Here is a 25282-nt window from a genome sequence, read left to right as displayed (position 1 = left end):
CTCTCTGTCATCTACTTATTCATCATCTGTCTCTCTTACTCTGTCATTCATGTCTCTCTCTCTCTCATCCATTTCTCTCTACTATGTATTTCTCTGTAATCTTTCTCAGTTTTCTCCCTTTCTGTCATTTGTTTTTCTCTATATCATCTCTCCTTCTTATCTCTATCATCTACCTGGCCCTTCTGACATCTATCTTTCTTTTTCTTTATCTCTCTCTTTCTTCTCCTTCCCCCTCTCTCCCTCCTCCCTTTCCTCCTCCCTTTCTCACTCTGCCTCTCCTCCTCTTCCTCCCTCTCTCATCAATCTTATCTTTATCTTCTGGCATACCCATGCCCCACGTGTGATCCTCCCCATACCATTCTTCTCCACTTGCAAGAGTGGCATCTATTCATATGAAATATACCAGAGGACAGGGATGGGTGCTGTATAAGCCAGTCAGTGCACGAGGTGTGGCTGCAGCCTCCAGCACCAGACAGACCCTGTGGTCACATCCAAGGCCTTGGCCTCAGACCTGTTTCCCTTTATTCACCCCTGTCCTGCTAAGCAGTCAGTCTCCTCTGTCAGCCTAGCACTGTGCCATTCACCATGTTGTTCTGTTTTCCCTGACAGCACTTGGGGCTCCTTGCCGCCATTTTGCCTACAAACTCAGGTGTCTCACCTCTATGCCCATCTTAGCCTTCACTCTCTCAATGCCTTTACTGTACTTTATTTGAATTAGCTCTTTCTCTCTCACTAATCTTAAGCTCTTAAGGGCAAAGACCGTGTTTGATTCATCTCTGTATTCCCAGAGCTACACACAGATGGTACACAGAAAACATATAACAACAAATGCTTATCAAATCAATGAGCAAGAATTGGAGAATTTGCAGCCCAGTATTGACTTGTTCAAACTTCTCAATCACTTGCCTAAGCCTTTCTTCAAGAAAAATGGGAAGATTGGCCAAATTGATTTTTTTTTTCTCAAAGAAAATTTAGGGTGGGCTCACTGTTCATTGGGCAGCAGCACTCATTGATTCCACAAATATGTACCGAGCATCTACTATGTGTCTGACACTGTCATATGTGCTTGGGATACACCCATGAGCAAAACAGCTCTGTGAAGCTAACATTCCATATCTCCAGGATCCCCCTGAGATGAAGGAGATTTGAGTTGTGGGAGCTGAGGAGGGCCACTTAAGATTCCCACACCAGCTCCTTGCAAGATGTTCTACTTCATTTAAGGGAAAGAGGGGGTGGGGGCGGAAGCTGCCTGGGAAGTGATTTCAGCTCTGGTTCCCTAAGCTGACTTCCTGTCCCTTTCTTGCTGTAGGAGAAACGCCCCTGTCAGTAGGCCGCACTCATGGCATGTGGCCAAGCTGCTGGAGGGATGCCCTGAAGCGGCCACCACCATGCATTTCCCTTCTGAAGCCTTCAGCTTGTCCTGGCATTCCGGCTGCAACACAAGGTGAGTATAGAACCCTCCCCTCAAGATGGGCTGGAGGGTAGACAACCTGGCCACTCCTCCTCCTCTGCTCTAGTCCCTGTTGAATGTTAATAGAGCCCGGAGTGCTATAACAGAAAATGGACTGAGAGTCCAGAGTACCTGGGTTCTAGTCCCTGTCTGCTGCTAACTCCCTGTGACTTTGAGACAGTCTCTTTCCTTCTGGGAAATGTTTCCTTGAAAAACTTACCTCACTTGTCTTGCATTGCAAGACACCATACTCTCCTGCTTTTCATCCTATTTCACTGGCTGCTCCTTTGCAGTCTCTTTCCCTGGTTCTTCCTCATCCCCCTGGTCTCTTAATGTAGGAGGGCCCCAGGGCTCAGTCTGGTCCTCTTCTCTAACTTCCGCACTCACAACTCACTGGTGATCTTGTCCAGTGTTCATGAGCTCTGTCACAGAGCCAAAACCTTCAGAATGGGGAGCTCCCTGAATAACAGGGTCTGCCTGCAGCGAGGATCTCTCAATTCAGGGAGCTTGGTATTGTCTGTTGTTGAAACAGCTGCCCAGAAGAGGCAGAGAACTTTTTTGGCAAGCTCAGAGCCAGCAAAGCTGCTGGCCTCAGCTGCCTTTTCCCTTCCATAACAGGATCTTCCCGGTAGGAAGGGATTTCTGTTGAGGAGGCTCAGGGAAGCTAAGGGTTGACTTTGCCCCCACTCAGTGACTTTATTTGGCATTGGAAGCTAGGGACTCAGGGCAGAGGCAGAGGCAGTTTTGTTCTTGAAGAATACGTAGAAACGCATTCTGAGCTTGGATACTATTTGAGTGGGAGTGTGGTGGTTTTCAGCAGGAAGGGTGGTGTGGTGAGTAGCAAGTCCCCTTGCCAACAAGGAATTGATGGATTCCTAGCCCAGAGTTCAAGCGAGCAGAGTGGCTGAGGGGCAAGGCAGGGAGCAAGATTAGAGGAGGCTGACCTGAGGGTCTGGTCGGCTCCCGCCACCGCACAGCTCTGGCTTTCTGAACTTTGGCTGTTCTGAGAGCAGCCTGCAGTCTCTAGGGTTCTAGTTGTAGGGAGTTACTGGCATAACTTGGCTCAGTTTGGCTTTGTGTGTGGGAAATGGTATGTAAAATTCAAAATTGTGTCTGATGCTAGTCACTTCCTTGGCCTCCCGAGTTTGGCTTTGCTGTGGGGGATAAAGGTAGCATGAGTCGGGGGGAGGGCATGCACTATAGTATCAATCCTAGTAGTAGAGAAGATGCTGATAACAATAGCAATGAAAACAGCAATCCAGAAGGCAGGTACTACCAGGTATTGAACGTTTGCTGGGTGTCCGAGCTGTGACAAGAGCTTTACTTTTATTATCTGATTTTACCCACAAAGCAACCCTCTGGTGTAGATATTACTATCATTCTCATTTAATAGATGGTATAGCAGGAGAGCTAAGACATTGGACTCACGGAAGCCTGGTGTTGAATTCCAGCTCTGCTTCTTTAGCAGCTTCGTGAGCTCATCAGTTTACCACTCTAAGCTTCAGTTTTCTCAGTTGTAAAGTGGAGATAATAATCTCTCCCCTTCAGTTTGAAATTAGGTATTGTAAAATGCCTAGGATATCATAGGTCCTCAGTAAATGGCCAGGATTACTATTATCCAGAACAGGGAGCAACTAAATTCCAGCTCTGTCTGGGCCTTAAGCTAGAGCTGGGTGATCTTGAGAAAAATCACCTCCTCGAAATCACTTCCCTTTGTGTGACTTGCTTTACACCAGTGGTTCTCAAAAGTGTAGTCCCTAGGCCAACAGCACCAGCATCACCCAGGAACTTGTTGGAAGTAAAAGTTCTCAGGATCCACCCAGACCTAAAACCCTGGGGATGAGGCCCAGTAACCTGTGTTTTGATAAGCCCTCCACGTGATTCTGATGCACACTCAAATTTGAGAACCACTAATTTGCATAATGGGCTGGCTGAAATCGAATCAACCCTTTAGGGCCCCTCTCTAATGCTGATATTCTTTGATTGTCTCTCCTGGCAGAGAGCCACATGCTGGACTCCCTGGGGACAGTGACAGGCCAGAAGCAATTCTAGACTCACTGACAGCAGGGAAACAAGTATAATCATCAATGGAGTTTTCCCACTTCTAGTCCTTGGGATCTTGCCCCATCCTTCTTCAGAATGTCATCTTGTCTCCCATTTTATCAGGTTGCTGTGGTGCCCCAGTGTCCATCTCTTTCCCTGTTTTCCTCCCTTCCTTTTTTGCCTTATCTCCCTCTCCTTTGTGGCAGGAGTGCCTCTGGGTTGTCCTGCCTTCTCCCATGGCAGGGCTGGCCAAGGTGGGAAAGGGATTTGGTAGCTTGGCTAACTAACCAGTGTGCCCTGTATCTTTCAGTGACGTGTGTGTGCAGTGGTGTCCACTCTCCCGGCACTGTAGCACTGAGAAAAGCAGCTCCATTGGCAGCATGGAGAGCCTGGAGCAACCAAGCCAAGCCACCTATGAGGGCCACCTCTTGCCCATTGACCAGAACATGTACCCCAACCAGCGTGACTCAGCCTACAGCTCCTTCTCGGCCAGCTCAAATGCCTCTGACTGTGCCCTTTCCCTCAGGCCAGAGGAGCCAGCCTCTGCTGACTGCATCGTGCAAGGCCCAGGGCCAACTAAGGCCCCTAATGGCCGGCCTAATGTGGCTGACACCTCAGGAGGTAGCCAGCGCACCAATGGGGGCCACCTGACTTCCAGCTCCCAGATGTCATCCTGCCCACAGGAGGTCCACCACTCAGGGCCTGCTAAGACTACCAGGGGCCCACCTCAACCTCCAGTGAGGCGAGACAGTCTTCAGGCCTCCAGAGCCCAGCTCCTCAATGGAGAGCAGCGCAGGGCTTCTGAACCTGTGAACTCCTTGCAACAGAAGGAGAAACCAAGCTTAGAAACCATTCTATTCCCAAGAAACCCTAACAGGTTCTGCTGCCTCAGTGGGCAAGATCAAGTGACAAATGAGGGCCATCAGAACTGTGAACTCAGCCAAACTCCTGAACCCAGCCAGCAGGGCTCTGAGCATCTACTGATGGAGGCCTCAGCCAAAGCTGTTGGATTCCCAAAAGCATATGACAAAGCTTCCAGCGTAGATTCCAGCCCACTCAACAAGGCTTCAGCAGAGCTAGCTAAGGCTTCTTCTTTTGGCAGCACTCTACACCTCACAGGGCATCGCCATAGTGCGCCTGAACAGCTGCTGGCATCCCACTTACAGCGTGTGCACCTTGATACCAGGGGCAGCAAGGGAATAGAGCTCCCAACTGGGCAGGATGGGCATGAGTGGACTCTGTCTCCTTTGCATAGCAGCCACACAGAGAAGAAAAGTCCATGTCCGTCTGCAGGAGGAACCCAGGACCAGCCCAGCAAAGAGAGAAAGACTAGGCCAGTGGATGATAGGCCTTTAGGTTCAGGCCACCAGAGCCCAAGCAGTTCTCCACATGGAGAGGCTGATGGACACCCTCCAGAAAGAGGTTTCCAGGACCCAAACAGAGTAGGCAGTGAATTGGCCATCCAGCAGCCCTCTGCTTCTGACTCGCTTATTCAACAAACCAGGGACTGTTCTGCAACCACTAAAGTACCTGGCAGCACAGAGGCAACTGAAGAAGGGGACAAGGAGCCCAAGGAGTGTGGCCGGGTGGGTGGTAGGCGAAATGGAGGGACCCGGGGCCGCTCAATCCAAAACCGGCGGAAGAGTGAGCGTTTTGCTACCAATCTGCGTAATGAAATTCAGAGGAGGAAGGCTCAGCTCCAGAAAAGCAAGAATCCCTTGTCACAGCTGTGTGACACTAAGGAGCCAGTGGAAGAGACCGAGGAGCCCCTAGAAAGTCCTTCACTTCCCCCCTCTAACTCATCTCTTCTATCTTCATATAAAAAACCACCTAGCCCCAGAGACAAGCTCTTCAACAAGAGCATGATTCTCAGGGCTAGGTCTTCAGAGTGCCTCAGCCAAGCCCCTGAGAGCCATGAATCTAGGACAGGCTTGGAGGGACAAATAAGCCCTGGCCAGAGGCCCGGCCAGGCCTCTTTGGGCCTGAATACCTGGTGGAAAGCATCTGACCCATCCTCCTCAGACTCTGAGAAAACAGATGTTCACTGTGGAGTCCGTGGAGGTCAATGGAGATGGTCTCCAGAGCACAACCTGCAGCCACATGTGGCACTAGCCATGGAAGGCCCTTCCAACCCAGGTGACAACAAAGAATTGAAGGCTTCTACTTCCCAAGCTGGAGAGGAAACCATCCTCTTGCCCTTTGCAGACAGAAGAAAATTCTTTGAAGAGAGTAGCAAATCCGTATCTACATCTCATTTGCCAGGTTTAACCACACATGGCAACAAGACTTTTACCCAGAGACCAAAACCTATAGACCGAAACTTCCAGCCAATGAGCTCCACCTATAGGGAATTGAGGCGCCATCCCATGGACCAACCATATCATGCCACAGACCAATCATATCATTCCATGTCACCCCTTCAGTCAGAAACTCCCACTTACTCCGAATGTTTTGTGAGCAAGGGTCTAGAACAATCCATGTGTTGTAAGCCACTGCACTGTGGTGATTTCGATTACCACAGGACCTGCTCTTATTCCTGCAATGTCCAGGGAGCTGTAGTCCATGACCCTTGCATTTATTGTTCTGGGGAAATCTGCCCTGCTCTGCGAAAAAGAAATATGATGCCCAACTGCTACAACTGCCGGTGCCATCACCACCAGTGCATCCGGTGTTCAGCTTGCCATCATAATCCTCAGCACAGTACCCTCGAGGACAGCAGCTTGGCACCTGGCAACGCTTGGAAACCCAGGAAGCCGACAGTGCAGGTGAGGACTTAGTTCTTGGATGGGTGAGCTTCATTCTTCTCCTTGTTCTTGGATGGGTGAGATTCATTATTCCCTTTGTGAGGAGAAAGGGAGGTAAATCATTTGAGAATATAACAATTATCATTCCTCAAAACTGAATGGTGCTGGCTTCACCAGATAGGAGCTTATTAACCTTGGGTAAGACACTCAGCCACCAAAATTGTAATTACCTCATCTTTAGATTTAGAACAAAATAACTTTTGCTTCACAAAATGGACAGAACTGGGATTTATGTCCTGACCATATAATTGGTATCTGAGTGACCGCAAGCAAGTCATTCAACCACCAAAATTTGCAGTTATGTGATTTTTAAAGGGAAAAAAAAGGAATTTTACCTCATAAAATGGCCAGTACTAAATAAAGTCTTATTATCTCATCTCTGTAGTGGAGGAAAATAATGTCTGCCTCATCGATTAGTTGTGAGGATCAAATGAGATCGTGTACAGAGAGTGCCAGGCCCAGTGCCTAAGACGAAAACAGTGCACATTCCCTTCTATTTCCTGCTTTAAAACTATTTGGAGCTGCCATATTAGAAAATGTCCCCCAGGCTTTGTTTTCAGAGATCTGACTTGTCTGGTTTTCTAAAGGACGAATCCTTCCCCCCTTCTCCAGTCTCGCTCTGTCGGAGACCCACGTCTAGACTTGCTGCTGCTGCACCCTACTTATGACCTACAGCCCTAACACAAGGCACCACCATCCCCCAAGGTACTTTTGGGAGGACCCGGTATGTCCTCGCCGGCTCACTGCCTGATCTTTCCCCATGGCTTCCGAGGTACCACCTTGTGGCTGGTGCACTCAAACCTGAAGTTAGTTCCTGTGTTGAACTGTTGTTGCATAGGCAGACACTTCTGAATGACTTAGGGTATGAAATTGCTCAATACATGTTCTTTGAAAAAAGGAACCTTAGAAGTGAAAGACGCCTGACACAAAAGAGTACATACTTTACTGTTCCTTTTATATGAAGTTCTAAAACAGCTATTCTATGGGGAAAAAAATTCAAAACAGTGGTTGCCTATGAGAAGTGGCATGAGGAAACTTTGTTGGGTGACGATAGTGTTCTTTATCTTGATAACAGTTTCATTACACAGGTGTATACATTCGTCAAAACTCAACAAATGTACACCTAAAATTGTGCATTTCACTGGAAGTAAATTTTGCCTAAAATTTATGGTAAACAAATATCAAACTTTAATAATATATATGCTGAAGTTTTTGAAATATATTGATGTATGCAACTTATTTTATAGTTTTCAGCATACAAATGTTGCACATATTTTGTATATTTATCCCTAAGATTTCATGTTTTTGATGCTATTATAAAAGTATTGTTTCCTTAACGTCAAGTTAAAATTCTTTGTTACTACTATATAGAAATGCAATTTAATTTTGTGTATCAGCCTTGTATCTTACAACCTTGCCCAACTCACTTATTAGGTCTAGTAGCTTTTACAAGATTTTCTACATAGACAATCATGTCATCTACAAATAGAAATAATTTTATATCTTTTTTTTTGAGGAATATTAGCCCTGAGCTAACATCCACTGCCAATCCTCCTCTTTTTGCTGAGGAAGATTGTCGCTGAGCTAACATCTGTGCCCCTCTTTCTCCATTTTATATATGGGATGCAGCCACAGTGTGGCTTGATGAGCGATGCATAGGTCCGCACCAAGGATCTGAACCAGCAAACCCTGGACCGCTAAAGCGGAGTGCACGAACTTAACTGCTACGCCACCAGGCTGGCCCCAATAATTGTGTATCTTAATTTCTACTGTGTATGGCTTTTCTAGGGGAGAGAGAGGTCTTATTGCACTATCTAGGATATCCAATACAACGCTTAGTAGAAATGCTGAGGGCAGATAGTGTTGCTTTGTTCCCAATCTTTCCCTACTAAGTTTGATATTAGCTGTAGGTTTCTATGTAGATTCCCTTTAATAGGTTGAGGAAGTTCCCTTTTATCCTTAGTTTTCTGAGAGCTTTTATCAGGAGCAGATGTTGGACTTTTTTCAAATGCTTTTTCTGTATCTATTGAGATGGTCATATAGTTTTTCTCTTTTAGTCTGTTGATAGGGGGAATTACATTGATTGATTTTTGAAATAAGAGCCAGCCTAGCATTGCCAGGGTAAATCCCACTTGGTCATGATCTATTATCCTTTTATATGTTACTAGATTTGATTTGCTAATATTTTATTAAGGATTTTTGTGTCTATGTTTATCATGGATTTTAGTCTATAATTTTCTTGTAATGACCTTGTCTGGTTTTCATATCAAGGTGGGTGGCCTTACCAAATGAGTTGGGAGGTATGCCCTCCTCTTCTATTTTCAGGAGAAGTTTGTATGGAATTGCTGTTATTCCTTCCTCAAATGTTTGCTAGAATTCATCATTGAAGCCGTCTGGGCCTGGAGTTTTCTTTGTGGAAAGATTTTTAACTACAAATGAAATTTCTTTAATAGATACAGGGGCATTTAGGTCATCTGTTTCTTCCTGAGTGAGCTTTGGCAATTTGTCCTTCAAGGAATTTATCCATGTCATTTAAGTTTTCAAATTTATGGAGAGAAAGTTGTTTGTAACTTACGTTGAAATGCATCAAGAATTAAAGATGGATTGGTAGATGGATAGAGGAGTGAATAGATAGATATGTGTTAAGGCAAATATAGTAAAATATTAATTGTAGAATCTAGGTGGTGGATACATGGGTGTCAATTGTGAATTTGTTCAACTCTTCTGTATGTTTGAAAATAGTCATAATAAAAAGTTGAAAAAAAGAGGAGAGGAAATATAAAATAATGGTTTAAGGGCACTGATGCTGGAACCAGACTACCTGGGTTCAAATTCCTAAGCTTTCCCTTCTAAAAAAAAAAAGGAAGTAATAACAGTACCTACTTCATAAGGTGGTTGTGAGGCTTAAATGTTGTAACATGTGTAAGGCGCTTAGAACAGTGACTGCCAGATAGTAATCATCTTTAAATTCTCTCTGAAAATAAAAAGAGATTTTGGCTTAGCTTGAGAAACTTTTGCCGAAAGAAGGACCTGCAAGTCGACTATAGAGAAATGGGCCTGAAGTTGGGGAGGAAAAGAGGGGAAGAGATGATGGCTCCAGAAGTGTCAGCCCAGGGCCAGTAACTCCATAAGGGAAGGAGGTGAAATTTGCAGGTTGCAGCAATTGGTAGCAACAGTGCAAGTGTGCCTGTGCTCATACCATGCCTCTCCTTTTGTACTCTGAGGGAAGGACACATGGAGTTCCTAATGCCTGTTAGATTAGCTATGCAGATCTGCTTAGACACTAGGCTTTCAGACATGTGGATGGCCGCTGGGAGCCAGTTTGTGCCCATTTCTACCCCTGCCACCTGAACATACCTGCCCAGACACGGGGAAAACTTGCAGCATGGGTTAGCTCTGATGACTTACCTGATGACTAAGGTAGTTGTGATGGTGGCTGTCTGGAGCAGGGCTGAGACCCTGTTCCTTATGGCCCCTGAAAGAGGCTGGGGAGCTAACTGGCTCCTGTTTAGTCCTGTTAAGAGAACTAAAATCAGCACACACTTACATCCCTGGCAATACTTCATGGCAGTTAGTTTTGCATATATTATCAGATTATTTCGTTTAACAATTGTATAAGTTATAATAGGATCCCCGTTTTTACAGCTGAGGAAGTTGAGGCTCAGAGAGGTCACACATCTAGCAAGTGGCAAAGCTAGGATTTGAACAACATGACAATAACTAACATTTGAGTATCTACTGTGCACCAGGTCCTGTTCTAGGTGCCCTACATGCATCAACTCATTTAGTCCTCAAAGCAATCAAGAAATAGGTACTGTTATTATTACGATCTCATTATTAAATAGCTAGGGGAAATGAGATAGAGAAGTTGGGTAGGTTGCCTGAGGTCACAGAGCTAGTGAAGGCAGGTGTGGGATTTGAATGTATGTAGCCTAGCTTCAGAGGCCAAGCTCCTAATTGTGCTACATTGCCTCTTCATAAGCTGATTGCAAAGCCCAGGCCCTCTCCAGTATAGCAGGATGCCTTTTAGGAGTATAACTTCCATCAGGGCAACAAGTTCCCACCACAATCCCCACCTGCAACAAGCTGCGGGGATAACTGCCTCTTTGGTTCAAAGTGCACAGGCAATTTATAGCAACTTAAGTGGCTCAGGAAAAAAAGTAAGGTGATACTTGGGAGCTGAGATGAAGTTTGGGAGTTTGGACAGGACTTTATTTTCTTTGGCCACTGCTATTTACTGAGTGCTTCCACAGGGCTAGACAGGGCATGGCAGGAAATCCTGGTTCCCACTAAGGCTGAGCGAGTAATAGTGTCTTTGAGGGCAGGGACATCTCACAAGGGCATGGAGGTAGAGTCTGAAGCATAAGTGGTTAGAGCTGCTCTGACATGACAGGTACAGGCAGGGACTGCTCTGGGCCTATGAAAGCCCAAGCCTAGAAACAAACCTCATTTTTTCCATGGCTGCTCACATTCGGAGCCTCCTCTGTGCTGAGCGCTACGCTAGGCATTCGCTATGCACATCCCATTTTATCCTTACTACTGGGGAACCAGCAAGGCTGGATAGCATAATCCTTATTTGTCAGATAGAAAGCTGAGGTTCAGGGAGATGGCATAACTTCCCTCAAATAACACAGCTAAGTGTCTTAGCCAGTATGATAGACATCAGGTGTCTTACCACCAAAAGGGAGGACTGCTGAGGCAAAGGTAATAACACTTTGAATGGGACCAATAATAGCATTGGAGAAAGAGGGGATTTGGATAATCAGTGAGGTTTAGGGAAAATCTGTGCATTCCCATTGGGCTAAGCTCTGAGTCACTAGGTAGAGGATACTGAATGCAAAATCAGGAAGAATGTCAAAGTCAAATTTGCATTCGATTTGGAGCTAGAATAGAAAGGTAGGGACATTTTTACAAATGGCACACATGGCTTGAGCTAGAAGGAAAAGTGTTACTTGGGCAAAGCCCTTAAGGAAAAGATGCCCAGGGTGAAGAGTCTACTCCTGTAATGTTGGGAATGTGGCACCCACCACTCATGCTCCCCAGAGATGCGCCCACCTCAGCCTCTGGCAGCAGGTCTGGGAGGACGAGGAAGAGCACAGGGATGTGCTGGCATGCATGCTTTCCATCTGCCTCACCCTGGGAGAGGGTTGCAGCAGCAGGAGCTATAGGCCTCAAAGCCCCCCCAAGGGCCAGGGCTTCCAAGAAGATGCTTTCTATGTTCGAAGAGACCAGAGGAATGAGCAGGTTCACCTGGCAAAACAAACAAAAAGACCTCCTTTGCAAGAGCCAGAGCAAACAGCAAACGTGCTAAACTGGTTTCTAACGTGTTTTGGGAAGGAGTGGAAAAAGAGGGAAATGCAGAGTTTCTAGACCACACCGTCTGGGTCCTGAGTGCTCTCCTAATCTCTGCATGCCCCCAGCTGCTGAGCAGGCCTCTTGACAGAAAGGCAGCCCTCCAGGTACATATTTCTCTCGCCTGCGTGGGAGAGTAGAAGGAACCAGCTGGGAGGCCTGGCCGGGGACAGGTTTCTGACCTCCTCACATTTTTGAGGCCATCTAGATACCTGGCTGCTCAGAGCTCCCTAATTTATCGGAATTTTGCTTTGCAGGAATTTCCTGGGGACAAATGGAAACCAATAACAGGAAACAGGAAGACCAGCCAGTCAGGGAGGTAAGTGACCGCTCAGGGAGTTGGGGTGAGTTGGTGCCTCTGAAGCTTCTATAGAAATTGGTAAGGTCTTCTGTCCACTGTTTCCTTTGAAGAACCTGGTCAGGTGTCCATACCAAGGGCTTGATGCCATAGATGTAATCCAGCCTGCCCCCAGACAGCTGGGCTACAGACCAAACTGATTGTTAGGACATTTTGGAATATGTTGTAGTCAGGCAGTATTGTGGGACATTCTGCTCATCAGCTCAGGAGGCCTGAGGCAGGCCTGCTTAGGCACAAGGACATGTGGGACCAGACGGTGCTGAAACAGATCAGAAGGCATAAACTATGCCTGCCTTCCTGGCAGCCACTGGGCAGTTGGAGGGGGCAGAGAGGAGCTAAGGCTGTCCAGCTACTACTGTGCTGTTGCCTCAGAGTTGTTACAGGTACTTGTTTCTTGGGTTCTACCACCTTTCTTTTTACAGGGCTTGTTGAGAACTTAAGGTCTGCTCATTAAAAGCCCGGGGGCAGTTCATGCTAACATCGGGTTAAAATTCCTTGGGGCTGGCCGTGGCATTGGTGGTTAAGTTCACGCACTCCACTTTGGCAGCCTGGGGTTCGCAGGTTTGGATCCTGGGCATGGGCCTGGCACCACTTACCAAGCCATGTTGTGGCAGCATCCCACATAGAAGAACTAGAAGGACTTATAACTAGGATATACAATTATGTACTGGGGCTTTGGGGAGAAAAAGAGGAGAGGAATATTGGCAACAGATGTTAGCTCAGGGCCAATCTTCCTCACACACAAAAAAAGCATACTTAAAAAAAATTCCTGAAAGAAGACAGGGACATTTTTACAAATGGCATATATGGCTTGGGCTAGAGGGAAAAGAGTTGCTTCCCTTAAGGAAAAAAATGGCCAGAGTGGAGAGTCTGCTACTGTAATATAGGGAACAAGGCTCCTGGCACTCATGTTCCCCAAAGATGAGCCCACCTGCCGTAGGTGACCATAAGGAGTAGACAGTTAGCTTCTCCGGGTTGCTTTCCATCAGCCTGGCCGGACCTTCTCTTTTGTGAAATCCCTTGATATACCCTTTCAACGAGTTCTTCTCCAGGCCAAATTGTAGACCCCTAAATTATATTGATTTTTAAACTCAAATTCTAGGAATGCAGGAGGAACAGGGAAGAAGGCTTTTAGCTGTGCCTCTGTGAGGACACTAGGGAGGGGGCATCAAGGGAGAGGACTAGAATCTGAGTCTCTTGACCCCTGAAGAGTCCAGGGTCCTTTCTGGGGGTCTACATTATCCCCTGTGATTTGGTGGTGTAGTCAGGAATAATTTTGGTTTTATTTTGGCTCCAAAGTCTGGGAAAACTGTCGGTTCTCTGGTTGGCAATAGAAAAAGGGAGGAACTCAACATTTGTGGATCATCTACTAAGTGTCAGTCACTAGGCTGGATCTTTTTACTCCATAAATCTCATTTACACACATAATCTCATTTATTCTCCACAATAGTTCATTTTGATCCTTATTTTATAGATGAGGTCCCGAGAGATTGTGTAGCTTAGCTAAGGTCACACCAGAAGTAAGTGATGGAGCCAGGATTCGGACCGAGGTTTGTCTGGCCCCGAAGTTCATGTTTTTCCATTATAACTGCTTCAATTAGGATCCCTAAGGAGACCTTTCAAACAGATCCTTAGCATCTTGTCTCGGGAGTCTAAGGCCTGGGTGGGGATACTATGGCTGGTCTTGATTCCCTGCTGTGGACTGACTTGTACTGTGTCCTTGGAGAAATTGTTTCAGTCTAGTGGGTCTGCTGAGTTTCCCATATTAGACTGAGATCTTTTTTTTTTTTTTTTTAAAGATTTTATTATTTCCTTTTTCTCCCCAAAGCCCCCCGGTACATAGTTGTATATTCTTCGTTGTGGGTTCTTCTAGTTGTGGCATGTGGGACGCTGCCTCAGCGTGGTCTGATGAGCAGTGCCATGTCCACGCCCAGGATTCAAACCAACAAAACACTGGGATGCCTGCAGCGGAGCGCGCGAACTTAACCACTCGGCCACGGGGCCAGCCCCTAGACTGAGATCTTTGAGAGAGGTGACCACACTTTGGTCATAGACTTATTCTCTGTGTTTAGCACAATGCCTGACACCAAGAAGTTGCTCAAGAGGTATTTGTCATCTGCTTGCCAAGTGAAGAAACAGAGCCTTCGCCACCATTGAATGAGTGAAATGACACAAAAGTAATAATGCTAACTAACATTTCTTGAGCATGGTGCTCTATTCTAGGCCCCATTCAAAGCACTTTACTAATATTTATTTATCACAATAACCTTAAGGTGTAGGTACCCTTAGTCTCTCCATTTGACTCAGAGAAGAAACTGAAGCACGCACAGATAAATTCATTTGCCTCAAGTCCCACAGCCAGTAAGTTGACTAGACCCAGGCAGTCTAACTTCAGAGACACTATACTACACTACAGTGCTTTTCCAAAATGGTTCTCTTACCAATCAGCCAGTGAAGTAAAGGGACTTTATTCAAAACCTAGTGTATGTACTGCCTTTTTCTAGGCAAGCAGGGAAATATTAGAGAAAGAACATCAGAAAGCATAATGCCTGCCCACCCACAGCTTGAGCAAGGAAGACTAACCCACATAAAGTTAAGTAGCAGTAATAATAAATTACCATTTGTGTCACAACCTATGTGCCACAAGCTAAGTTACACATATTTTGTTATGTTTTATCTTCCCCAAAACTCTGTCGAGTAGGTATTATTATAACTAGGTCAGTGGTTCTCAAACTTGGGTGTGCATTAGAAACACCTGGAGGAGGGGCCGGCCCTGTGGCCAAGTGGTTAAGTTCCTGCACTCTGCTTTGGGGGCCCAGGGTTTCGCTAGTTCGGATCCTGGGCATGGACATGGCACCGCTCATCAGGCTATGCTGAGGTGGCATCCCACATAGCACAACTAGAAGGACCTACAGCTAGAATATACAACTATGTACTGAGGGGCTTCGGGGAGAAGGAGGAAAAAAAAGATCGGCAACAGATGTTAGCTCAGGTGCCAATCTTTTACAAAAAAGAAATACCTGGAGGGCTTGTTAAACCATAGATATGTAGATTCCATTTCCCAGAGTATGATTCAGTATGTGTAGAGTGAGGCTCAAAATTTGCATTTCTAACAAGCTCCCCAGGTGATGCTGATACAGGGTGATGATGCATCCGCTCCTGGGATGAGACTTTGAGAACTAGTGACTCAGATAAAGAATCTGAGGTTCAGAGAAGCTAAGTAATTTACTCAAGGTCTCACAGCTATTAAGGGGACAAGCCAGGACTTAAACCCAGCTTTTGCTTACTCAGACAAGTTGCTGTAAGATGAAAAGTGTCAAACACATGGTAAGGGGCTAATACATGATAAGTATTATTAGGCCCTATTTAAGTTCATTGGAGAATAAGAAAACTGAAGGTTGGGACCTACAGGAGGAAAGGGCCAGAATGTGTTAGAGGAATAAACCCCTCCGGTTAAGAGTTCTGGCCTTGGAGTCAGTCTGCCTGGATTCAAATTCAGATTCTTCTATTCTCTAGCTGTGTGAGCTTGGCAAGTGGTTCTCACTCCCACCTCACCCCATTAGTTTTCTCATTTGCCAAATGAGGTAAGTAAGAATACCTACCTCATGTGATTTTTGTGGGGATTAAATGAGTTACTATATGTAAAGCATTTAGAACAAAACCGAGCACCATAAACCCTCAGTAAATATTAGTTGTGATAATAAGGAGGAGGAGGAAGAGGAGCAGCAGCAGCAGTAACAGCAACAGTAGAGAAAAAGAGTAAAGTACTGGGCCAGGACAGATAGGCCTTGAAAACTAGATAGGATCGTAAATATGGAAGCAATTGAAGGTTGTCAGTCCGGTAAGTGACATGGTAAATGTGGCATTTTAGGCATCTTGGCATCATTTGCAGCCTAGATGGGTTGAAAGGAGACCAAATAGGGGCAGTGATCCAGGCATGAAGGAGTGTGGCCCTGGATTGGGAAGGTAGGGGTACAATAGGAATGGAGCAGAAGGGATAGATAAATATGTGTGACATTTGGGGGCGAAAATGTTTATTTATTATGAAAACAATATTACAGGAAATTAAAAACAGAAGAAAAAGTAGCCTTATTCCTACTACCTTAACACCCTGATTGTTTTCATTTCTCTGCCAGCTTTTATCTATAGGTGTAGAGATTTTTTTTGGCATGATTATAATAGCTATGTAGATATGATTTTGTGTGTCCTATTTCTATTTTCCCCACTAAGCATTACTTGATAAACAGTTTTTAATGTTGCTATATAAGGTTCCTCAATAATTATAATTTTTAATGGCTGCATAATATTTCACTGGCTTAATGTGCTCTAGTTTGTTTAATCATTCCCAAATTGTTGTATAATAGGTTGTTTCCAATTTCTTGCTATTATAAAGTAATGCTGCAGAAAAATTTTGAGTAGCTGTAACCTTTGTCTCATTTTGAATTATCTCATTAAAAACAATTATCCAGAGGGGCCGGCCCTGTGGCCGAGTGGTTAAGTTCGCGCACTCTGCTTCGTGGGCCCAGGGTTTAGCCCATTCCGATCCTGGGCGTGGACATGGCACTGCTCATCAAGCCATGCTGAGGCAGCATCCTACAACCAGATGACCTGCAAGTGGAATATACAACTCTGTACTGGGGGGCTCTGGGGAGAGGAAGGAAAAAAAAAAGAAGATTGGCAACAGATGTTAGCTCAGGTGCCAATCTATAAAAAAAATTATCCAGAGTTGGGATTATTAATTGAAAGAATATGAACATTCTTATTGTTCTTGATAGATTTCACAAAACTGCTTTCCCAGGAGGCATTTTACACTTCCATTATCAATATATGAGGATACCAATTTCCCCAAAGTCTTGCCTTCATGGAAAATTTTCTTTTTCTAATGCAATAGGTGTAAATTTTAATTTGCTTACTTTGATTATTCTAGTCTGAGAATTTTTCATGTCGTTATTTAATATTTGCGTTGCTTCGCATGTGAATTGTCTGTTCAGATTATTTGCTCACAAGTACATGACCCCTTTTGAGGGAAAAAGAAAAGTAAAGAGCACTTGGTGATTGGAATTTGAGAATGAAAGGAGATAAGTCAAAAATAATTCTGACAGCCAGCCCCATGGCCGAGTGGTTAAGTTCTCATGCTCCGCTTCGGCGGCCCAGGGTTTCGCTGGTCCGATCCTGGGCGCGGACATGGCACCGCTCATCAGGCCACACTGAGGCGGCATCTCACATGCCACAAGAGGCACTCATGGCTAGAATACACAACTATGTACTAGGGGGCTTTGTGGAGGAGAAGAAGAAGAAAAAAACATAACTCCGAGTCCCAGTGACTTGGAGAAAGTTATCGACATAGCTGGGGCAGGTGAGAAGGGGAGCCGATTTGATGGAGGTGGTAAGTTTGAGTTGAGATATGTTGAATTTGAAGTTAGTGAGGGAGACAAGTGGATTCTGTCAAGGAGGCTTGTCGATCACCCAACTAGGGGATAGGATGAGGAAGAAGAACCAGCAAAGGAAATTGAAGAGGTGAGCAGCTGAGTGGTAGAAGTATGCCAGCACACCATTACACAAGACAAGGAAAGGACTGCTACTGACTTTGACAGTTTGGAATCACAGCTGACCTTTGAGAAAGCAAACTTAATAAAGAGGTAGGTGTAGAAAGTAGGTGGTCTATAGAAAGTGGCAGGCGTAGAAAGCATGATGGTCTGTAGGGGGGATGCATAGAGAAGAAATGCACACAGCTTTACACATCATAAATTCACCTATTTTAAGTGTACAATTCAATGAGTTTTGGTAAATTTACAATGCTGTGCAATCATCACCATAGTTCAATTTTAAGACAGGTCCATCTCCCTAAAAAGATCCCTTGTGCCCATTTGCAGTCTCTCCCCATTCCCACCCTCAACCTCAAGCAACCACTAATGTACTTTCTGTCTCTATGGATTTCTGTCTCTCTTCTGTACTTTTCATGTAAATGGCATCATACAATATGTAGGCGTTTATGTCTGGCTTCTTTTACTTAGCATACGTTAGCAGTTCATCGTATTGTAGCATGTATCATTATTTCATTTATTTTTTTGCCAAATAATGTTCCACTGTATGGATATACCACATTTTATTTATCCATTCATCCATTAGTGGACATTTGGATTGTTTCCACTTTTTAGCTATTGTGAATAATGCTGCTGTGACAATTCACGTACAGATTTCTGTGTGAACATCTGTTTTCAGTTCTCTTGGGTATATACTTAGGAGTGGAATTTCTGGGCCATGTGGTAATTCTATTAATTTTTTAAGGAACTGCCTGTTTTCCAAAGCAGTTGTGCCATTTTAGATTTCCACCAGTAACATAGGAGAGTTTCAGTTTCTTTTCAGTTATTTTAATATAATGATTATGTGATAGTGTTACTGTGTGATTTGGAAAATATTTTAAAAGAATGTTTAAAAAGACATTTACACATTAAAAAATGTTTTAAAAGAAGAACTTGGCTAGGGAAATGAAGGAGAGAAATGGAGTGGTAGTCAGAAGGGGCAGTAGGGTTTAAGTTAGTGGTTCTCAGAATGTGGTCTAGGACCAGCAATCTCAGCATCACCTAAGAACTTGTTAAAAATGCAAGTTCTCAGGCTCCACTCGGACCTGCTGAATCAGAAACTGGGACGTGACCCAGTGATCTTTGTTTTTTTTTTTTTAAAGATTTTTATTTTATTTTTTCCTTTTTCTCCCCAAAGCTCCCCGGTACATAGTTGCATATTCTTCGTTGTGGGTCCTTCTAGTTGTGGTATGTGGGACTCTGCCTCAGCGTGGTTTGATGAGCAGTGCCATGTCCGCACCCAGGATTCGAACCAACGAAACACTGGGCCGCCTGCAGCGGAGCGCGTGAACCAAACCACTCGGCCACGGGGCCAGCCCCCAGTGATTTTTGTTTTAATAAGCCCTCCAGGCGGTTCTGATGAAGGCTAAATGTGAGAACCACTGGTTTAAGTGAAGGTTCGGTGGGATTTGGGGAACTGTTTTAAATGTAAAAGCGGAAAGGAGAGGTCGTTGGAAAGGGAAAGACTATTGATGCTGCGGATGGAGGAAGAAGATCACAGTTTATGATCTCAGGAAAGGTGAGAAGGCCTTAGGAAAGGTTAGGGCAGAGATGACATTTAAGAGGAGAAATCCTGATGGAGTTTCCATTCACGTCCCCCTCCCCCAAAACATGCATTTTTACCATTTCTTATGTCATTTCTGTCACAACTGGAATGATGGGTGTAGGTGGGAAAATCAAGTGTATATTGTTGAGCTGCTCTCTTTGTCTGGAAGCCTGCAAAGAATTTTAATTCCAGGTAGTTACACTGTTGGTTGTCTCCCTCCACTGTTATTTGGTTTGTGTGCAAGATGTGCAAATGCATTTTAATATTAGTGGGAGGGAAGAAATCGGTGAGTAGATCTGCAGGGAGGAAAAGCTGCATAAGAATGATGTATGTAAAAGCCAAAAGAAAGTATTTTCTGGATTATCTCTTTTGCTTTTTTGTACCTGTGATTGCCTCCTGTGATCCTTTCCATTTCTCCATTTTGCACAGACCTTTAGAATGTGTAGTGTGTTTTTATATACGTGGCCACAGTTAATCCTCGCAACAACCTGTGCTGTTAAGCCTTATTTTTCCTGTTTGTCTGATAAGGAAGCTGAAACTCAGGAAAGGTGTTATTATACTGGTATTAACAACAACAAAAGGTATAATAGCTAACATTTATTATGTGTCAGGCACTGCTGTAAGCATTTCACGTGAATTGTTTTATTTATTATTTATCATGACCCCATGAGATAGTTGCCTTTTATTGACCCAATTTTACAGATGAGGAAACTTACTCACAGATAGATTAAAGTCATTTGCCCAAGGTTAACTAGGCTTCTGACTCCATAACCCATTACTTCTTGGATTATATAGCAAGAACATGACAAAACTAGACTACTACCCAGGTTTTTCAATTCTCAACCTAGGGCTCTCATCCTTCCCTTTGTCATACTACCACATGAGCAGAGTGTGGAATATCCAGTACATGTTTCCTATTTGCTGATTGAGTGAAATAAAATGAATAATTCAGAGTTGAATCTCATTTCATTAGGAAGAGTACACTTTTCAGGAAGGCTTTACCACCTAAGAAGAATGCAACCTTCAGAGGCATAGAAGGATTTTTCAAAAGCATGACAAAGTAAATTTAAATACTTGGGTATTAATTTAAACCTGGGCACACAAAACTTATTCAAGGAAATTTATAAAACTCTAATGGGAGAAATAAAGACATGAATAAATACATAGCTATACTTTGCTTCAATTTGGGAAGACTACATATAAGAATGATTACAATATTCCCTAAGTTAATATATAGATGTAATGCACTACCGATTAGAGTCACTGTGGGATACTTTATAGAACTTGTGAAATTTATCTGGAAGAATAAGTGGGCAGGAATACATTTACTTAAAAAGAATACATTTATTTAGACCTACCCTATCAGATTTTAAAGCCTGTCATAAAGTGACAATTATCAAAACCATATGATAGTGGGTTGAAAAAAAGTCAAACAGTGAAATTAAAAAATTCTGAGAACAGATTCAAGCTATTCTAAGAATATGGTGCACACTGAAAGCAACCCTGAACTGTGAAAAGCAATCACTCTTTCTTTAAAAAATGTTAGGAATTTTAGGTATCAATATGGAGAATAATTAACTTAGGTCCACAGCACATACAATACTCTGTAGTAAATTCCAGAAAGCCGACCAGTAGAATAGCATATTTATTCCAGCTATGGATGGAAGATAAATTTGTGTCTGTTAAATGGAGGATATCATCAGAGACAAGATAGATGGTTTTAAATATATAAAAGATGGGGGAAAAAATCCTTTGTACAACAGAATGTAATAAAAAACTAAACAACAGAATGAGGAAAGTGTCTGGGGTCAGCATCACTGATATCAGTTGACTGTCCAAAAAATATGAAGAATGGATACAGATATAGAAGGTCAGCATTCAGATTCAGCTTCATAAAAGGGCAAGGAAAATGAACAGGCAATTTACACATGAGGAAATAAAGGCACTAAAATCACTGCATGGAAACGTACAACCTCTCTAGCAATTGAAGAAATGCAAATAAAAACAACTTCAAGGTACCGCAACCAGCATATTAATCTGTCAACAATTAATGGAAATGATAAACAGAAATTAAAAAACCCTATCAACCCTATCTTGGCAAGGCTGTGGGGAGACAGTATGTGTTTCTGTGAGTGGTATAAATTGGTTCAGCTTTCCTAAAGGGCAATCTAGAAATATGTGACTAGAGTTACAAAACTGTTTGTTCATACTCTTTGACCCAGCATACCCCCAAGGAAATAACCTGAAAAGGAAAAATAATTTGTTTAAAGATGTTTGTAGTAGTGCTATTTACAATCATGGAAAAGATTTACCAATCAATTATATCATCGTGATGGAACAGAATATAGCCATTAACAGTGACAGGTATACAAATACTGGATCTTGCACAGAAATAGGTATTTGTAATACTATTAACAAGAAAAGGAAAAATCCTAAATCACATGTTGAATTTGATAGTGGTCATACACAAAGAAAATTCAGAAAGACATCTGGTAAAATGTAAATAGCTGGAGTTGGATGCACATGGTGTTCTTTGGGTACATGTCAAGTTGCTGGAATTTATAATAAAAAAGAAAATCTGAAGAGGCGTCAACCCACATTGGTTTGATTTGGGTCTGGGAAGTTAAAAATCAAGAGATTTGGAAAAATCCCCATACCAATTACAGACAGTGTTACTTACCAGACAAGCTTCATCTCACTGTTAGCTAGAATTTGGTTTGCTAGAATTCTGCATCAGCCAGCACTTCTGCTTATCTAAATCTGTGAGAACTTTGACACTTTTATATCACCAGACCTTTGTGGGTCCCCAAATTTGTCACCACTACTACAAGAAAGAACCCACATACACACACCCAGCTATAGATATTTTATTATCTGGCTCAGAACCATCACTTTCTTAAGACCTTTCCATTTCTCTTCACTTCCGTCACCAGCATTAGTTTGCAGATAGTTTGCATTTTAGTGCCATTATTCACAAAGAAGCACATTTTCTCTCTACCATGGCTACTGAACAGAACATGTATACCTTGACAACAAATAGAGACCCATCAAGCCACATTGAGATGGGAGTGCCAAGCCATTAAGTAGGCTCCAGCCTTTGCTAGGTGACTTGCCCTACAAACCAGTATTGTGATGCCTTGCAAGTCAAATCCATACCCTTTGCAAAATGACCAGTTATTACATTTCATGGATCTTTAGGGTTACTCTCAAAGAGTTAAAACCTCAAATGTTAAATACATGTGTGCCAAAGAGCTACTCTATAATAATTGTCATTCATAATTGAGCACCCAGAATGCTTTTTAAACTATCCGACGTAGGATTGTGTTCTTTGTAACTTTGATATTGTTTATTCCATTGTGTTCTGGCTCTTTGAAATTCAGTACATTAATGTCTGGTGTACATAAGGACTCAAACAGACAAAACTTGCTCTCTCCCCCAGTCCGCCCATTGCTTAACCATGGTGGGGAACCAAATGTCCTTAAATAGCATTGGGATTCTCAGAGCTTTTTGGAGCTCCAGAGTGCCTATTATTTTATTCTATAAATTTTCATCCCACTTGTCACATGGGTGGTATGTATATAGTTAAGTAAAAGGCATTTTGTTTTCAGAGGTTTTTTAATGGATTTATATCTCTTAAAATACCCTGGTGAGTTGAGAACCTTGGAGATAATGACTGATTAAAGAAGTGGATCTCAAAGTGTGATCCCAGACCAGCATTACCATCATCATCTGGGAAATTGTTAAAAATGAAAATTCTCCACCCTGCCCTAGACCTACTAAATCAGAAATTTAGGGGGTAAAATCCAGCAGCTTGTCTTTTAATAAGCCCTCCAGGTGATTCTGATGCATGCTCAAGTTTCAGAAGCACTGGATATTAGAGAATAGAACCTTAATAACCTTGGCCAGCCTGATCCTCAGCTAAGTTGTTCTTGTGGATATCAAACCCTCCGGGTCCCTTGGCAACGTGTTATGTATTGCAAAAGTGTCTTTTATTCAATATCTTGGGAAGGTTATGAGAACACTGGAGAGGCAGCGTGTTGTGCTGGCAAAAGCATGGGCTTTGGAGTCAGATGGACCTTAGTTGTAACTTCTCCTGGCCACTAACCCTTTGTGTTCTCTCAGTTGTTTAACCTCTATGAGCCTCATTTCTAACATGAGGAAGAGAATACCTGTGCCAGAAGATTGTCTCAAAGGTTAAATGAGATCAGGTCTGTCAAGTGTCCAACTCTGTGCCTGACACATGATGAACTCTCAGTAAACAAGAGCGATCATTGCCATCCCTTAGAACCATGTCTATGACACTATGTAGGGTCCAGAGGACTAATGGGAAGACCTTCTTGGAAATTCCAAGTAGGAGTCATTGGAGAGGGGGAGCTAAGCCTCTCCCAGGACAGCCCCAATAAATCAAGGACTTCTCTGATCTCTCCAAAGGACACTTTGCATCAGCCTCCTGGAGGCTGTAGAAAGCTCAGGGCAAGTCCTACCACTTGCATTTGTTATTGCCAGAATAATTGTTCCTTACTTGAAGTTCTGTAGACCCAGAGGCAAAGAAAGGTGGCAACAACAAGCTCTCTGGGCCCTTCTCCCCTCCCTGTGCAGCCTCCTTGTGTCTCACTTCCTGGATCTTGCAAATATTTCCCTCAGCAATAACCTGGGAGTGGCTGTTTCTCTTGGAGCAGTCTTATCTTTTGGCTGCCGAGGAAAAGGAAAGGGGAGAGGGGCTGGACTTGTGCACTGTTGCTGCTGAAATCCTGGAATGCCAAGCTATTGTGGTGAGTTTAAAAATAAAATTTCCAAACAAGAAAACTTCACAAGGGCTGGGGAGGAGGCAGGAGGAGATTTTTTCAGTCTCTGAAAATATTGGTTTTCATTTTCAATTATTATTAGGTTAAAAAAAAGATTTTAACAAAAGAGGAAAATCTTTTCACCAGAAGAAAAGACAACCTGTGCCAAGAGGAAAAGAGAAGAACAGCCCAGGACTTGGCAGGCAATTTGCTTTTGTTTTTGAGATGTAGTCTCCTTGCTGGTGTCAACAAAGCCCTTTCTCATATTTAGCTTTCAGGCTTCCTCCCCTTTCTTCAACAAGGAGCTGAAGTCTTCATGGACACCTGGGGATGAATGTAGTAGTGCAAGTATCTTTTGCCCCACCTCAGGAGTCCTTGCTTCAATGAAATTGTCCCTTGGAGCCAGATAAGGCAAGTTCCAGTCTGGACACTACTATTTCTTACTAGATGAGAAAATGATTTACCCTTTCCAAGCTTCAGGATCCTCATCTGCAAACTGGCAATAATAGTACCTACTTCGATGGGCTAGTGTGAAAATTAATAGAAATGCATACATGAAAGTGCCTAAAACAGGGCCTAACACATAGTAAGAGGTAAGAGACCACAGTTCTTTTCCCTTAATGAAGCTCCTTGTCCTCCACTGTAGGGAAGGATCCTTACCTGGTCCCAAAGCAGAGTTGTAGATTCTGTGCATATAGGAGGCTTGAGCCCTTTGAAAATAGGACCTCTAGAGGCCAAAATCCATGGCTTGAACCTGACACACTTCAGTGCAAGCATCCCATTCCCAGTTTGCTTCAGCTGTTAGTGCCAGGAAGGCAGGGACTATGTCAGTTTTGCACCCCTTTGATCCAATCACCCCGCACAGTGTAACATTCAATGAGAGCTTGGAATGACTTGTACACATTTTGGCCCAGCTGATCTAATTGAGGGCAGTCCTTCCCCTTTCTAGCGTCCTGCCTCCTTCTGCTTCACTGAAATATGACTCTGCAAGGCTCAGGCTGGTCCTACACAGGCTGTGTAAGTGGGAAGGCAGTGCTTTTAAAATTAGGATTGATACAGAGAATAGAAATTTCCGGGTTGCCTTGCTAGAGCCCAGTGCCTCTAGATGGGGCCACAGTGCCATGAATTGGAGTACCAAATGTCCCTATAAAAGGGCATGTTTTTTCTTCTGAAAGGTAAATTTTGTAAGGTTGACATAAATGATTGGTATCTAAACAAGAAAACTTAGAATATCTTGTCCTTTTGATCTTCACACTGCTCTTAAGCCTAAACTTTCCTTTTATTACCTCTCCATTTTTAGTGGATGGAAAGAGTGAGTGAATGAGACTAGGGTTAAAATCCTTGGTTAGCTAGGGCCTCCTGG

At 43.6% G+C, this 25282-nt stretch overlaps 1 protein-coding gene across 4 annotated transcripts in view; it reads left to right on the top strand.

Annotated features, from left to right (window-relative positions):
* The window catches only part of SHROOM4 (shroom family member 4), a 208025-nt gene that overhangs the window by 163828 nt on the left and 18915 nt on the right, over positions 1–25282 (top strand). For all 4 annotated transcript variants that reach the window (XR_011536267.1, XR_011536268.1, XM_070606348.1 and 1 more), the window contains 3 exons: positions 1310–1444; positions 3804–6258; positions 11907–11968. Coding sequence is in view for 2 of the 4 variants with exons in the window: in XM_070606348.1 (XP_070462449.1) it covers positions 1310–1444; positions 3804–6258; positions 11907–11968 (2652 nt within the window). In the remaining 2 variants the exon portion in view is untranslated. The remainder of the gene's footprint in view (positions 1–1309; positions 1445–3803; positions 6259–11906; positions 11969–25282) is intronic.

This window comes from Equus przewalskii, chromosome X (assembly GCF_037783145.1).
Source record: "Equus przewalskii isolate Varuska chromosome X, EquPr2, whole genome shotgun sequence".
In the NCBI taxonomy this organism is placed as follows: Eukaryota; Metazoa; Chordata; class Mammalia; order Perissodactyla; family Equidae; genus Equus; species Equus przewalskii.
This window is presented reverse-complemented; position numbering and strand designations above follow the sequence as displayed.